This window comes from Ylistrum balloti, unplaced genomic scaffold, assembly GCF_031769215.1.
Source record: "Ylistrum balloti isolate Yb309-2 unplaced genomic scaffold, AGI_CSIRO_Ybal_v1 Utg369882, whole genome shotgun sequence".
Classification (NCBI taxonomy): Eukaryota; Metazoa; Mollusca; class Bivalvia; order Pectinida; family Pectinidae; genus Ylistrum; species Ylistrum balloti.
This window is the reverse complement of record NW_026782019.1, coordinates 1,668,259-1,683,255: the sequence shown is the minus strand read 5'-3', so window position 1 is coordinate 1,683,255 and position 14,997 is coordinate 1,668,259. Positions and strand designations below refer to the sequence as shown.

The following is a 14,997-nucleotide window of genomic DNA, read 5'->3' as shown; positions in this document are numbered from 1 at the left end:
AAAAAAAAAAAAAAGAAAGAAAAACATGATATATGTTGTATAATGTATATTAATATCTGTGTTTGGTGTCCAGTCTCTGGTCAAGCGTTCTGTCCAGAGTGGATTGGACAGTCTAGACAACCTAGCAGGAGCTTCACCATTCTCCATGGAAACCATGCTTCCCAGCAGTCTCCGGCGTCGCATGTCTTCTCCGAGTCCATTGGAGAAACAAACAGATGTAAACAAAATGGCTGAACAAGTGAACAAAGCACGAGAGGCTCTGAGTCGTCAAGTTGAGGGGAGCAGGGATGCCCTTTTACAGCATGTGGTGGGTATTTAAGGAATACATTTACATTAGTATGGTGTTTAGATGCAAGCTGAATTCAAACTAACTTAATTTAAAACCCAGTGTCACATTCTTTTTGAATTACACAACAAATAAAGTTTCATAATAATTTTGTGGAAAAAATTGTCATGTTAAATTTCACAGAGAATATAGAATGAACATTTTAATGGTCTTTCAGCAGAAACATAAAGTAAAAGTTTCTTTGAATGACAGTAATAGATAGTGAAAAAGCATATACTTGTGATTAGATTTAGAAAGATTCTGTAGATGGTTTTTACAATGAATTACAGTAGAAGTGTTGGTAACTAGGTTTATTCTTTGTACCAGGAATCCTCCAACACCGTGAAGACAATACTTAACATGCTGGAGACCATCCTCCCTACACTGACAGACAGCTACCAGAGAGTGTCTCCCATGGGCAGTACCCAGCGGGCCCAGAAGGCACTCCATGAACTTCACACTCTACCCAAGACCACAGAGACCACTGAACAGCTTATGGTATGTCCCCCATAAACCTCTGTAGTTATATAATCTTATGACTTATATTTTATTGTTGATACCAATAAATATCCACATCCATACATAAATACTATTCATATCCCCATGAATCAAAGATCGCTTAACAATGAACAGAACTCGGATTTCACTGCACATAGCACTGCCAAATACTCAGAGATCACAGACATTAAATCTATTCATCACATTACAAACATAATCTTTATATGAACAAGGGTAGGTACCCTGTAGACATTACAATTAGTGATCTTGTCACACATGCACTGTTGTTTTGTAATACAGCTGTAACTAATTTTACAGACGGTAACATTAGGATCACAGGAGGGAGCCTTTGAGAATGTCCGTATGAACTATAGTGGTGACCAGGGTCAGCAAATACGTCAGCTAATCTCGGCTCACATGCTCCGTCGTGTAGCCATGTGTGTACTGGCATCCCCGCACGGCAAGCGACAACATCTGGCTGTTAGTCACGAAAAAGGAAAGATCACAATTTTGCAGCTCTCAGCACTCCTCAAGCAGGCCGACTCCAGTAAAAAGAAACTGACTCTCACTGTAAGTTGATGTAGATTTTGCTTGCTCATTCCCAGTTCATTCTTGGGCAAGACTAATACTACAAGTTGATTATGTCAGTAGAATAAAAGTTCTTAAAACATAATCAGAAGATTTGATTTCTTTTACTGGTTGTGTTATAAAAACTTAAATACAAATTTGTGAAAGTTTTTGCTACATCTATCAGTTAGTATATACCCTAAAACATTCACATGGGAAAACTGTGTGTAAGCAGTAGACTACAAAACTCACAGTACACTCTGATACTTATTCTATGAATTATTTGTCAATTAGATACTAAAGAAAGGTTTAAAATAACATTTTGTCTCTGTGACAGTCAGATGAAAATGCTTTGTATCTGCTGGTTCTAAAGAATGATTTAAGCCAAAATGTTCATCTATTGCAGAGGTTGGCATCAGCACCAATCCCCTTCACCGTCCTGTCCATCACTGGTAATCCCTGTAACGAGGACTTCCTGGCCGTCTGTGGGCTCAAGGTAATAATCTCAATGTTGTGCTGTTTCGAAGTATTGTACTGACATCAAAAAGATGCCTGCCTGAGTATTTTTATGACAATATAGTACTTTATTTTTGTGGGCATATATTGATATGTTTTAGTGAATATATAAACCATGGTTAACTGGTTTGAGAATTAGAATTACAGTTGATGTGGCTACTTTCACTTTGTAGGACTGTCATGTATTGACCTTCAACAGTTCTGGATCAGTAGCTGATCACCTTGTTCTACACCCAACACTACCAACTGGCAACTTCATCATCAAGGTTAGTTTGCTGCTCCTTAAATAACCAAACACTTTATCTCCACACTGAAATGTCATCTAGCATGTTGGCTGTTTCTCAAATGTGCAACCCTTGGTAGTAATAGCATTATCATAACTCTAGTTTAAACAGTATATATACATTAAAGTTTTATTTTTAGGTTGTGTGGCTACCAGGAACCCAGACTGAACTGGCTATTGTCACAGCAGACTTTGTCAAGGTAAGCAACCTTTGTTATCATCACCTGTATAAAACTCATGTAATATTTCCAGTGTTAAGTAATACTGGTTAATTGTCTATCTATTAAGACCTTTTTCATGGTTTTTTTTAGCATATTTGATCAAATTAGTTAATCAAATTCTGTATTATTCACAGTTAGCATCTAGACTGCAGCACACGATGAAATTGTTTTTTTGGAATTTTCGCAAATGGTGATCTTGTTTCATATTGGAACACAGTTAAATTAAACAGTTAGAATTGTAACATTGACATTTGTTTACACCCTTTCACAATTTCCTAGATGTATGCATAAAATATCAATTGTTTACAGAAACTTAATTAATAGATTTAATTACAACCCATACCTTGAGTAAATGCTGGGAGTAACTTATGGTAATTTGTATACATTTAGCTGTAGCTCTTTTTTTAAACCAAGGACCTGTCACTTAGCAGACATTCAAAACTGTATGTAAAAGCTCTGTTTCTGTAAGTTTGTTCATTGAACTCTTCCTGTCTATTACAGATTTACGACCTCGGAACCGATGCACTCAGTCCACAGTACTTCTTCCTCCTGCCAAGTGGTAAGATTCGTGATGCGACCTTCATCTTCTCTGAGGAAGGACGTCAAATTGTACTGATGTCGTCCACTGGCTATGTGTACACCCAACAGATGGAAGACAGCAGTAGTGCTAAACATGGTCCTTTCTATATCACCAATGTACTAGAAGTCCAGCACCCTGACCTCAAGGTAAACAAAAAGTGATGGAGTGAGATTTTAATCCACTGAATGTTGAGAAAGTTCTTTAACCTAACTTAGTCAAATAATGACACAAATATCATGTGACAGGTTTTTGAGCAAGAACTTAACCCAGCATTGGAAAACAATGACACGAGTACCATGAGACAGGTTTTGTGCTATTAAGATTGCACTGAAGATATGCTACTGGTGAATTGAGTAACATAAAATTTTAATTCCTTCTCCTAAATGGTGAAAATAATATGACAAAACACAGGTATAAATGAATGAGCTGCAGATTAAATAACCCTGCTCTTCAAGTCTGGAAGTAATTTCATCATATTAAGTGTAACGTTCATATTCCATCACATTTTCTAGTATTAGATATATGTGAAAATCAAGAACTGTTTCAAACAAAAATATTCATTATCATATTATATGAGTTCAGTGGATGATTTGATTCTTTGTATTTGTTTTACAGGAGAGTAATGGTCAGATTGCTGGAGGGGGCGTGTCTGTCTACTACTCACACTCACTTCAGCTTCTCTTCTTCAGCTACACCCAAGGTAAGGATGGTTAATTTTTTTAAGTCTTTTACATTTATTTTCTGCATCAGAATGTCAGTGAATTAGTGAGTCCCTCTGTCGTTTATAATGTTACAGTATCCATGAGTCAGATCTATGATCCATAAAATTGGTGATATGTGCATGAAATTTTATGAGACATATAGATACCAGTGGTCAATAGTTTGAATCCTTTTCATGAAAACTAGAACATGGAGAATCACAGTTCTAATTTCTGGTTGTAGGGAAGAGTTTTGCAACCTACATAACCGAGGACCCTCTCCTGTTCCCTATTGCTATCAAAAGGTAAGTCACCTCTCTCCATTGCTGAAACCAACACAAGGTTACATCTGGCAAACAGTTCAAGGTCCATCATATTCAGCCATTATCATATAAATCCCCAGAACAGTCAGGCATATCATATTCTGTTTCCTAAATTAGGTAGGAAAGTGTTTAAAGCCAACAGCATCATTCAACACAAATTTAGAAGTAGATACATTAAAGCCAAATAACGAATTAAGCTTCATCATACATACCTATCATCCTTCTATAACTTGTCATTTATGTTGAGGGCATTCATTGTTTTAAACTAAACCAAATAAACAACTATCACTTATTGCAGTAATGGTGGAGGAAAGGGAGGTAACAATGGTCAGCCTCTGGTCCAGTGGTCAGAGATCCCAGGACACACAGGTCTCATGTACTGTATGACCCAGACCTCCAACAATCCAGTCGTCCTCATGATCAAACCAGATATCATCCAGGCACAGGAGATTAAGGTTGTGCCTGCCAAGGCTAAGGTCAGTACACCAGCAATGATACAAACCTATTGTATTAGTAAGCATATCAGTATGTCTTTGTGTGTGCTGTATTAGTAAAAAAAGTTCATTTCTGATTCTTATTATATTAGTATATCTGATATATCATTTTCCATAAACATCACTTGTAATTTGTAGAAAGTTGGGTTTCAGAAGAGTTGACATATTGGTGGTCACCCTATATATCTTTAACTGATATTTTTTTTACAGATCCAAGATGTAGTTGCCATCCGCCACTCTGCTTCCAATTCAGATCAGGTCTGTAGTTTATTTTTCTTAATTCAGATAAAATCTTACAGAAAAGGATATATCGATTTGCTGACCTTGAGATGTACTGTCAAATTTTTGATAAATGTAAACTTTCTAAAAGCAAATATTTCTGTAATTTGAGGCTTTGATGTGAAAAATATCACTTTTATCTGCCTGTTTATTTAATCATTGTTTACACCAAACTCATAAACAAGTTTTCATGTGTCTGTGTTACAGCAACAAAGGACAACAATGATCTTGTTGTGTGAGGACGGCTCCTTAAGGATCTACATGGCTAATGTAGACAGCACCAGCTTCTGGCTGTCCCCGTATCTCCAGCCCCAGTCACCCATCGCAGTGCTCAAACCTGCCAAGAAGAGGAAGAGCAGCAGAACAGGTATATAACCTAACAGCGTTGATGAAATACTAAGTAATACATCTCCAAGGAGTGTCTTTTTCATTGTAAATCTTGAGATTTATTTATGTAACACATTTGTGACATTGAAGCACTTATGATTCCCTATAGTAACATGGTCCTTTGGTTGACTGATGTAGTACTACAGTTTGTAATATTAAGTATTTTACTAACACCTTGGATTATGCAGTAAAAACTTGACACAATTCCTGTCTGTATGGTCATTAGCTATATATGTATGTTGTGTTGTGTTACAGGAAGACCAGTCGGCTCTGTGTCTTTCCCCATAGACTTTTTTGAGCATTGCCAGCAGAACGGCGATATAGAGGTTTGTCTTTAGACTCCATAGAATTATAATTGATTTTTTATAGAAACAAATTTTGTAATGAAATAGTTTGAAGCAACTAGACTGAAAAAAAACAAATTGATCATTGTTGACCTTGATTTTAACCTTAATATAGAGACTATGTTTCAGTTATGTCACTTGCCTTCCAGTTTGGTGGTAATGACCTTCTACAGGTGTATAACACCCAGCAGGTGAAACACAGACTCAACACAACCGGCATGTATGTGGCTAGCACCAAAGTGAGTAATCAGCAACACTTATCGCTGTTGATACAGGATTGTTTATGTGTGGGATGCTGAAAATAAAGATAAATATTTAATACCCTTCTCAGCAGATTATTTATCTGGAGGATAGTTTTTTTTTTGTGCAAAATGAGTTATAAAAGAAGAAGGGTGATTAGTTATTATTATTATTGACAAATTTTAAATAAATCTTAATTGAAATGTAGTATTTATGAAGTGCTTCATCTGTTCTTCTGAGCCATGCATTATCGGGGTCAAATGTCATTTATTTTTAGCCGGCCGGATTTAACATTGAAGTAAATAACACCAATACAGCCAATGTGATGGTGGGTTGTCGTGTCCTGGTCGGCAGTCAGAATGTACAGAGAGCACCCTCTTACCTGGAGGTGTTTGGACGAACAACGCAGGTATGGTTTTCAAAGGTTATGTCAAAGTTTCAGACTAGTGCAGGATTGTGGTAACTGTGGGCATTATCCACAATGATTGTGAAGAACAGGAGTAATAGTAATATAAACAGTGTAAAGGATAGTCGCTTGTTGTTGCTCTTGATAAATTTTTAGCTCAACTGGCCCGACTCATCTTTAAACGACTTCTTACCATGAACTTAAAGGCCTAGAGGCATGATATTTGGCTGGCATGTTCCCAGGATGAAGCCTGACAGTGTTTGTGAAAAGAAATTACCTTGACCTATATTCAAGGTCATAGGGGTCAAATTTGTTAAAACCTTTAAATGACATCTACTCATGAACTAATAGTCCTAAATGTATGATATTTGGCTGATACATATATATATATACCAGGTGAGCACTGTGGGCCCGTTGGGCCTCTTGTTATGAAATGTTAGTCTCTCATTGGAAAACATCAGTAGTTTCATGTAAAATGTTGAGGTATTTTCATTTCAGAGGAGCTACTTATCTAACTAATTATTAGTGTGGAATTGTCCACTGTATATTAACCTGTGACTAATTGATTATAATGATGGTATGTGTGTGTTTCAGGTTAACCTCACCAGCAGGTACCGCTGGTTTGACTTGCCCTTCACTAGAGAAGAATCCCTTATGGCTGACAAGAAATTTACTCTATTTGGTGAGAACAGATTCTGTGTTTTTGAAGATATATGAATTTCAATTTAGAAAAAATAAACTTGACAACTGATAATGGCATTTATTCAGAGTTTGATGTATATAGTAAATAGAAGATTGATACATAAAGCACTATCATTGGTTTCTGTGTAGTTGGAGCGAGTGCCGACTCTGCTGGAGTGACCATGGTAGACTCCATCAAGGTTTTTGTAAAGCCCAAGGAAGTATTTGGCTGGCCAGAGGAAGTAGATGAATTCCCAGAATCTCAGGCCGGAGTCAAACCTGCGGCATCAACTACAGCCATAACAAACAGTGACAGTGATTCTATACCCTCCACTCCCTTACCTTTAACATCAGCTGACAGGTAACCTTCATATTCAACCTACTCTACACCTCCATCATCATGTGAAAAAATATTCATTTTTACCTGTAAAAACATATTTACAAAGGTAACTGTAGAGTGAGATACTGTATTGTTGGTTTCGTGGAGAATATAATTCTACTATTTTTGTCACGAAAACTGGCATGGAATTTAATTCTTGGTAAATATTTTAAGTGGAAAAAATGTCAGAAAAAATATTATCATATGCACATCCACAAGATGGATATCAGTGTGAAATTTAGTGTGGAACATTTGGTATCCTGGCTCTGGGATTATGATGGACTAAAACGTATCTTTGCTTTTAGTGTTTCAGTTTACAAATGATTGTTCTTTTCCAGACTGCTCGGGAGTGCACTAGAGGTATTAGATGGAGCCTTTGCTTCATCATTGTGTGAAGAAAAGGTAAGAACTCTGAAAGATATTTCATTGTACTAGTTTTCTTTGCTAAATTGACTGAGTGAGAAATTGATCAAAATTGACATCAACCATTATGATTTTTATAACTCACAGAGGTCATTTGAATTGGGTGATATGTGTAATATATAGAAGGACAATAACCATGATAATATTTATACATTCCATGGTAATTTGGACTTAGTTTATCAATATTGTGTGCTGTAGGATCCACTACACCAGTTGACCCTGAATATTGCCACCAGTCTGCTGACTCTGCCGACACCTCCCAGTGTACAACAGCACACAAAGTCTCTCCTGGCTTCACTGTTCCCTAACAGACTGTCCTACTACAACCACAAGGTATTATACCGTCAGACTAGTTAATGGTAAAAGTATGCAGTGTATTATAACATTTCTGTTTCTGAGTATCATAATACATGGGTCAACATATTTGACTTTAGTCTTTATTTTCGTTTGGATATAATAATCTGACCTCATTGTATACAAAGTGTAATGATGTTATTATATCATTCTCTAATATATTGTTGTTACATTACCATAATGTTTTAAGGGTAAGATAACGCTATTAACATATCACTATTGATGTGATATCTTTTGAAGATTCTATGATCAAGCTATTTTAAACTCTCATGAGTCTATGACATAGCTATGTAGTATAAAGCTAAAATAATACTGTTGTTGACTTTTTGACCTAAGGACCAGGCCGAGCTTGTGCATGTGATGACCTTACTGTCGCATGAAGAATGTGACATGGATGTAGAGGCATACCAACGTCTACTGGTCACTGCCAGATCAGTGGCCGTAGCCAGACCACACAACCTTGTCAAGTTTGCAGAAAAAGGATCCACAGGAGTAAGCAGTGAGGAAGGTTAGTTCTCGTAGTCTACTCAAAGTCAAGTAAAGGAGAGTTCACTCTAAGTAAGCTAGGAGGAATTTTAGTTCTCATAGTCTACTCAAAGTCAAGTAAGGAGAGTTCACTTTTCTTAGTCAGCTAGGAGGAATGTTAGTTCTCATAGTCCAGTCAAAGTCAAGTACAGAGAGTTTCACTCTAAGTCAAAGTCAGCCTCAGGGATGAGTCCTGTTTCATGTCAGTTGAAACAATTACCTGAAAAATACCTCTTTAAAAAGTGTAAGAATAGTGTATGTCAGATGTGCTATATGTGGATGATTTATAAGGTTCAGATCATTTCAAAGTATCCAGATTTATCTACAGTATAATTGGGGCCATATTTCAAAGTATCCAGATTTATCTACAGTATAATTGAGGCCATATTTCAAAGTATCCAGATTTATCTACAGTATAATTGGGGCCATATTTCAAAGTATTCAGATTTATCTATAGTATAATTGGGGCCATATTTCAAAGTATCCAGATTTATCTACAGTATAATTGAGGCCATATTTCAAAGTATCCAGATTTATCTACAGTATAATTGAGGCCATATTTCAAAGTATCCAGATTTATCTACGGTATAATTGAGGCCATTTTTCAAAGTATCCAGATTTATCTACGGTATAATTGAGGCCATATTTCAAAGTATCCAGATTTATCTACAGTATAATTGAGGCCATATTTCAAAGTATCCAGATTTATCTACAGTATAATTGAGGCCATATTTCAAAGTATCCAGATTTATCTACAGTATAATTGAGGCCATATTTCAAAGTATCCAGATTTATCTACAGTATAATTGGGGCCATATTTCAAAGTATCCAGATTTATCTACAGTATAATATAATTGAGGCCATATTTCAAAGTATCCAGATTTATCTACAGTATAATTGAGGCCATATTTCAAAGTATCCAGATTTATCTACAGTATAATTGGGGCCATATTTCAAAGTATCCAGATTTATCTACAGTAGAATTGAGGCCATATTTCAAAGTATCCAGATTTATCTACGGTATAATTGAGGCCATATTTCAAAGTATCCAGATTTATCTACAGTATAATTGAGGCCATATTGTGATGATTTGTAGTATTGGAAGTCACTGATCTGGAGCAAGAGGATGGAGAGGAGAAATTTGATGGTCATTGTATGTCCAGCCTTTCCCAGCTGGACAGTAAGGAGACTGGACACTTTGTTACACACTTGATGGAGGCCTTCTGGAAACTACACAGTCTGAAACCTCCCAATCCAATGCTAGCTCCTGTCTGTCTGCCAGGTAAGCAAGTTTTATCTCAGAAGTCTATATATTGATGTTTTTGTGTCATTTCTTTGCCTCAGAAGTTATGTTAGTGTCTCGTGACGTACAAGATCTGTCTGTTGGAAGACCTCTATCAGGTATATATGTACCAAGTATAATTAAGTCAGTTATGTTTATATCTACAGGTCTGAGTCATGTAGATGCAACTGTAGGTGCCCTTGTAGAAATTATCCATGCCTTCACTGTGTGTGAGTTTGATAACATCTCTCTGGCCACCAAGATGTATGTTCGCCTCCTACTCTGTCAGGTAAGCCCATCATCATATGTAGGTATTGTGACAGGAATAAATTGAAATGTCACTAGGGAACTTTGGTGATTCTCTTACATTGTTGTTCATTTGACATGTGTGATTATATTCAAGATCCACATTCACCGAAACAAAACAATGAAAGATTGAGATAAGAAAAGGGAATTAGATTTGACAATATCTCATTCTACAGGACCAGACGGTGAGTTTTGCCTGTAAGCAAGCCATGATCCGGTGTCTTCGTCCCAGACATCGCCGTCGCCGGGTCTGTATCCCTTCTCCCCCAAGATGTAGCTCTCCAGGGGGAGCAGATGATGATGAGGATGATGATGACGATGAAGATGATGACAAGGGAGATAAGCCAGCACAAGCTGTACAGCCTGCGATGCAGGAAGTAGTCCCTGAACAGCAGGACAATGAGGATGGAGATGATCACTTTGAGGTGGTGGTAAGTGTTAACACTGCATGTTGTACTATAACAGAAAGGTCTGCACGCTGACCTAGATATATTGCAGTTTTTCAGTAGGGAATTTTCAAATACAAAATGATGTGTAGGTAGTATTTGATAGTGTTATTCCTGCTTTGTGTAACATGTTTATCGGGACGTTCATAGTAGGAAGATAAATTAGACACAAATTGCATTGTCTCCTGTTTTTATGTAACTTGTCAAGACATACATTGTATGAAGGCTTTGCTAATGAGTGATATATTTGTCCCTGATTTGTACCAGGAGAACAATGAGCCTATGGTGATGGAGCCTGGAGAACAAGGCCATGGAGGCCCTATACCACTTGAAGCCCTGTTTGCGGGTGGAGTAAACTTCCCTCCCATGGTTGACATTCCCCCAGATGCTGATGATGAGACAATGGTAGAGCTTGCTATTGCTCTTAGTCTGCAGGATCAGGTAAGGTCAACTGAAGTATCTTCTGTAGCAGTAAAAAACTTTGTCAAAAAATGTTAGAATATATTGATATTTCCTTTATAAGACCTGAGGTCATGAAGAAGTAGGAACTAAAGGAAAAACAATCTTGTTTTGATGAATTATTGTTTTAAATTAAAGTTGTGATAATGCTTACTTCTGTTGTTACAGCCTGGTCACAGTGGAGGACTTGGACTGCAGGGCCTAGGCATGAACAGGTCACAACAGGTATGTAGTTCTAGTCAAAGTCATTAGATGTTTGCAAATATTTTGCCTATACAGAGTTACAAGTAATTGTATCAAGCTATTGTCTAGGACAAACAACTTTTATCGATATATGAATTACTTATTGTCATATATGTGTCATGAAAATAAATGTCATTAAAAATTAGAACAATCAAGAAATCAGAACCGTTGTATTAATAAATGCATTTACTTACTGCAGGGTGCCATTTCCTTGGAGGAAGGACCATTGTCAGATACAACAGCCTCAGCCCCAGGCAGTGATGATGAGATTGGCAGTAATGCTGCAACAGATGGTTCTACTCTACGCACATCTCCCGCAGAACATGCAGGCAGTGGGGGCTCAGAAAGTGGAGGTAATTCTCAACAAAACAACACTACTGAATTTTTCAGGGGAGGTTTTGACAGGGGAGGTAACTCCTTACAAACTATGATTACCTTGTCAGGAGGATTTCATTCACAATGATTAATGTTGCTAATTGTAAATGATATAAAATCAAAATTAAATGATTGTTTTATTTATGTTTTAGCTAGTGGACGAAGTAGTGCATACGGAGAGAGGGACCGGGAGAGCACCATGTTTAGTGCCCGTAGTGAGACAAGTAGTGTGGGAATGCACAGTGGTTCCCTCCCTCAGGAGACTGAAGGGTCAGAAATGGATGCTGACTATGACACAAGTGTCAGGTATACAAATTTCCAGATACAGTGAAAAGTGGAGAACAACAGAATTTTATATTTCTACTTTAATGTACTTGTGGTGTTGGTTTGTGCTGTGTTGTGACCATAAAAGTGTCCACCTAAAATTGCTGTATTCTGTATCATTTTTATATCAATTCAATTTCCTTGTGTTTACTTTATTATGTTAATGAATGTATTTTAAGAACCGGGATTCCTCTTATGTTAATGAATGTATTTTAAGATCCAGTATTCCTCAGTATATTAAACCCAACAGTCATTTCCAGAGTTTACAAAGGCAAAGGCAAACTATAAGGTAGCCAACTTTTTCTCTGTATAAGGTAAGAGGTCATTGAATTCCTGTCCAAAATTCACAGCATTCTTTGGATGTTGTTTCCAGACTAAGATGTACTGAGCCTAATAGGTGATATAATTTTTTTTGTAGATTACACAACTTACGCCTGATCCTACTGGAACGCCTTCTACAGTACATACCGGAAGTGCGTGAAGTGGGTGGTGTCCGTGCAATTCCATTCATGCAGGTGCTTCTCATGCTGACCTCTGACCTGGACAGTGATGATGAGAAGGACAAAGCTGCACTTGACAATGTTTTGACCGCTCTTATCAAAGAATTGGACCTCTCTGGACAGGTAATTATCAACATTAGCACATGCATTTTCTGTGTGATAAAGTAACAGATGAAATCTGACTGATAATTGTAAAGTAATCAACTTAGGTGAACCAGGTCAAAAACAGCTCATGTACTACAGGGTTACGCAGCATGCTGCGATACATTATCATGAACTGGGAGTATGTACTACAGGGTTAGACAGCATGCTATGATATGTATCACGAACTGGGAGTATGTAATACATGGTTAGACAGCATGCTATGATACGTTATCACAAACTGGGAGTATGTAGTATAGGGTGTGACATCATGCTAAAATACATTACTATGGGCTGTTATTATATATTACAGGGTTAGACAGCATGCTTCAATACTAGTTGCTATTATATTAATGGAATATTCCAGGGTCTGGAGAATGTGTCATGCAGGAGTAAAAACTACGAGGTGAAGCTGGTGTTGCTGAGACTTTTAAGTGTGTTGTTGTCCAGGACCAAGGCTGGAACCAAGCCTTCTTCTGAGGTAAGTAAATCACAGAGTTAAACCTGACAATGGGACACAGTTTGGTAACTAGGGTAGATCTGTCAGAGAATAGAGCACAGGGCCAAGTCTGTTAAATCTTGTCAAGGGGGATGTTAACTCTAAAACATATATTGTGTATAATAAGAGTTGGTGATTGTCTTTTAATATAACATAGGTTTTGCTCATCATATGATTCTCAGTTAAAAATATTGCTGTTAACAGCAATGATTTAACTATAGAAAATTATGAAGATTCATATTTCTTACTAACCAGAAATGGTTATCTCATATTTTGGATTGAATATGAATTGTCCTTTAAGATAGAAATAGTTTTTAGATGATAACTATAACTATTTGAAGCACATATTTCCATGATTTAGTTACTGACCCAGAGGCAGAGTTTACAAAAGTTGACTGGGCGAGCTGTATTTTCACGATTTATAATGTTAGAATTTTCATTTTCCTATTCCCTGACTTCAAAACTTACTGGCCTTTTTGCTGCTCAAGTAAAACTTTACATCAAGTGAAATTGTACATGGATTATTTCATAAAATGGGTCATATAATAATGTTTTTGAGGCATTTAGATTACATTTATATAATTTTCAGTCATCTACCTCGTCCTCCTTCATCAGCAACACATCAGCCACAGCTCTGATCTCCAGTGATGGTATCACTTACTGTCTCAACATTCTGTGTAACTTGTTGCCCTTCTGGAAGCAGTTCTCCTCTCAAGAGGTGAGTTTGGAAAAGAAGATCAACAACTAGTATCGCTAGTAATCCTGTACATGTAATCAGTAGTTGGTGTAAATTCCTTCGGACAGGTTTACATCTGCATGAAAATGTTCATTTCAGCATCAAATGGTGCATTCCAGTTTCCTTTTCTTCCTGTTGAGATTGATATTAATCGTAAATAATTTTTGTATCTGTTTTTGTTTCATTGTCAGTTTTCTTTGAAAACTAAACACAGCCAATCTGATAATTATCTGTAAAATTAATCTGATGTTTATTTGTATAATTGTCTTAATAAACATTAACAGGAGGAAGGAAGTGCTGTGACAGGTCAGCTACTGAAGCCACACCCCACACATCCACCCCCAGACATGTCCCCATTCTTCCTGCGACAGTATGTCAAAGGTCACGCCAGCGATGTGTTTGAAGACTACCCACAACTTCTCACAGAAATGGTTCTGCGACTGCCATACCAGGTAACTCTTAGATAAGTACAGGTAGCAAAAGGAGATTATCAAAGTATGCTTCTGTTGTAAAGGTAGCACATGGCATTCAATTTTACAGATAACACATGGAGATGTGCTTAGTTGAGTTGCATAGTTTTTCTGTTCATATTTAATTTGTAGAGACATCATTGAATATGTACAAGTTACATAAGAGATCTAATCTGTAGTACTTTTAGATATTAGTATGTATATTCTCATTTTATTACTATCAGTTTTTTAACTGCTCACTGACCTATTCTCTTACACAGCTAAAGAAGATATCTGACAGCGTCACCAGTGTACCAGCTGCCAGCTTCGACTATGTTTGGAATACAACACTGGCCGAGGTTCGTACAATACATGCTGTCCTTTTATATTTCAGAAACCTAGATATCAAAATCTTTATTTTACCGTATTTATTACTGATGAAAATAATCCTAGGTGTAGAAAGCAGTTAGTAATTGTTTGAATAGTCTGTTAGATCTTCCTTTACATTTCTGAAGATGTTTTAATTGTATTTGTTAAGGATGTTTTAATGGTATTTGTTAAGGATGTTTTAATGATATTTGTTTTGGTTGTTTTAATGATATTTGTTTTGGTTGCTTTGCAGTATATGATGACACAGCAGACACCATTTGTCAAAAGACAAGTACGCAAGGTAAGTCATTATCTCTCATTGATGTTAACCATGTTCAAGATGAA

General features: G+C 36.8%; 1 protein-coding gene across 1 annotated transcript in view; it reads left to right on the top strand.

The window, feature by feature from the left end:
• Nucleotides 1-14,997, top strand: part of LOC132546284 (E3 ubiquitin-protein ligase UBR4-like) — a 70,475-nt gene that overhangs the window by 23,550 nt on the left and 31,928 nt on the right. Inside the window, exons 41-74 of the mRNA XM_060209994.1 lie at nucleotides 74-307; nucleotides 653-823; nucleotides 1,142-1,393; nucleotides 1,797-1,886; nucleotides 2,080-2,172; nucleotides 2,330-2,389; nucleotides 2,912-3,136; nucleotides 3,606-3,690; nucleotides 3,933-3,993; nucleotides 4,310-4,487; nucleotides 4,716-4,763; nucleotides 4,992-5,151; nucleotides 5,427-5,497; nucleotides 5,665-5,754; nucleotides 6,033-6,164; nucleotides 6,756-6,843; nucleotides 6,993-7,203; nucleotides 7,560-7,623; nucleotides 7,843-7,977; nucleotides 8,335-8,506; nucleotides 9,620-9,805; nucleotides 9,973-10,094; nucleotides 10,288-10,542; nucleotides 10,825-10,998; nucleotides 11,185-11,254; nucleotides 11,296-11,303; nucleotides 11,477-11,654; nucleotides 11,787-11,940; nucleotides 12,377-12,581; nucleotides 12,967-13,080; nucleotides 13,688-13,816; nucleotides 14,119-14,286; nucleotides 14,565-14,642; nucleotides 14,906-14,953. Coding sequence (XP_060065977.1) covers nucleotides 74-307; nucleotides 653-823; nucleotides 1,142-1,393; nucleotides 1,797-1,886; nucleotides 2,080-2,172; nucleotides 2,330-2,389; nucleotides 2,912-3,136; nucleotides 3,606-3,690; nucleotides 3,933-3,993; nucleotides 4,310-4,487; nucleotides 4,716-4,763; nucleotides 4,992-5,151; nucleotides 5,427-5,497; nucleotides 5,665-5,754; nucleotides 6,033-6,164; nucleotides 6,756-6,843; nucleotides 6,993-7,203; nucleotides 7,560-7,623; nucleotides 7,843-7,977; nucleotides 8,335-8,506; nucleotides 9,620-9,805; nucleotides 9,973-10,094; nucleotides 10,288-10,542; nucleotides 10,825-10,998; nucleotides 11,185-11,254; nucleotides 11,296-11,303; nucleotides 11,477-11,654; nucleotides 11,787-11,940; nucleotides 12,377-12,581; nucleotides 12,967-13,080; nucleotides 13,688-13,816; nucleotides 14,119-14,286; nucleotides 14,565-14,642; nucleotides 14,906-14,953 — 4,509 coding nt within the window. The remainder of the gene's footprint in view (nucleotides 1-73; nucleotides 308-652; nucleotides 824-1,141; nucleotides 1,394-1,796; nucleotides 1,887-2,079; nucleotides 2,173-2,329; nucleotides 2,390-2,911; nucleotides 3,137-3,605; nucleotides 3,691-3,932; nucleotides 3,994-4,309; nucleotides 4,488-4,715; nucleotides 4,764-4,991; nucleotides 5,152-5,426; nucleotides 5,498-5,664; nucleotides 5,755-6,032; nucleotides 6,165-6,755; nucleotides 6,844-6,992; nucleotides 7,204-7,559; nucleotides 7,624-7,842; nucleotides 7,978-8,334; nucleotides 8,507-9,619; nucleotides 9,806-9,972; nucleotides 10,095-10,287; nucleotides 10,543-10,824; nucleotides 10,999-11,184; nucleotides 11,255-11,295; nucleotides 11,304-11,476; nucleotides 11,655-11,786; nucleotides 11,941-12,376; nucleotides 12,582-12,966; nucleotides 13,081-13,687; nucleotides 13,817-14,118; nucleotides 14,287-14,564; nucleotides 14,643-14,905; nucleotides 14,954-14,997) is intronic.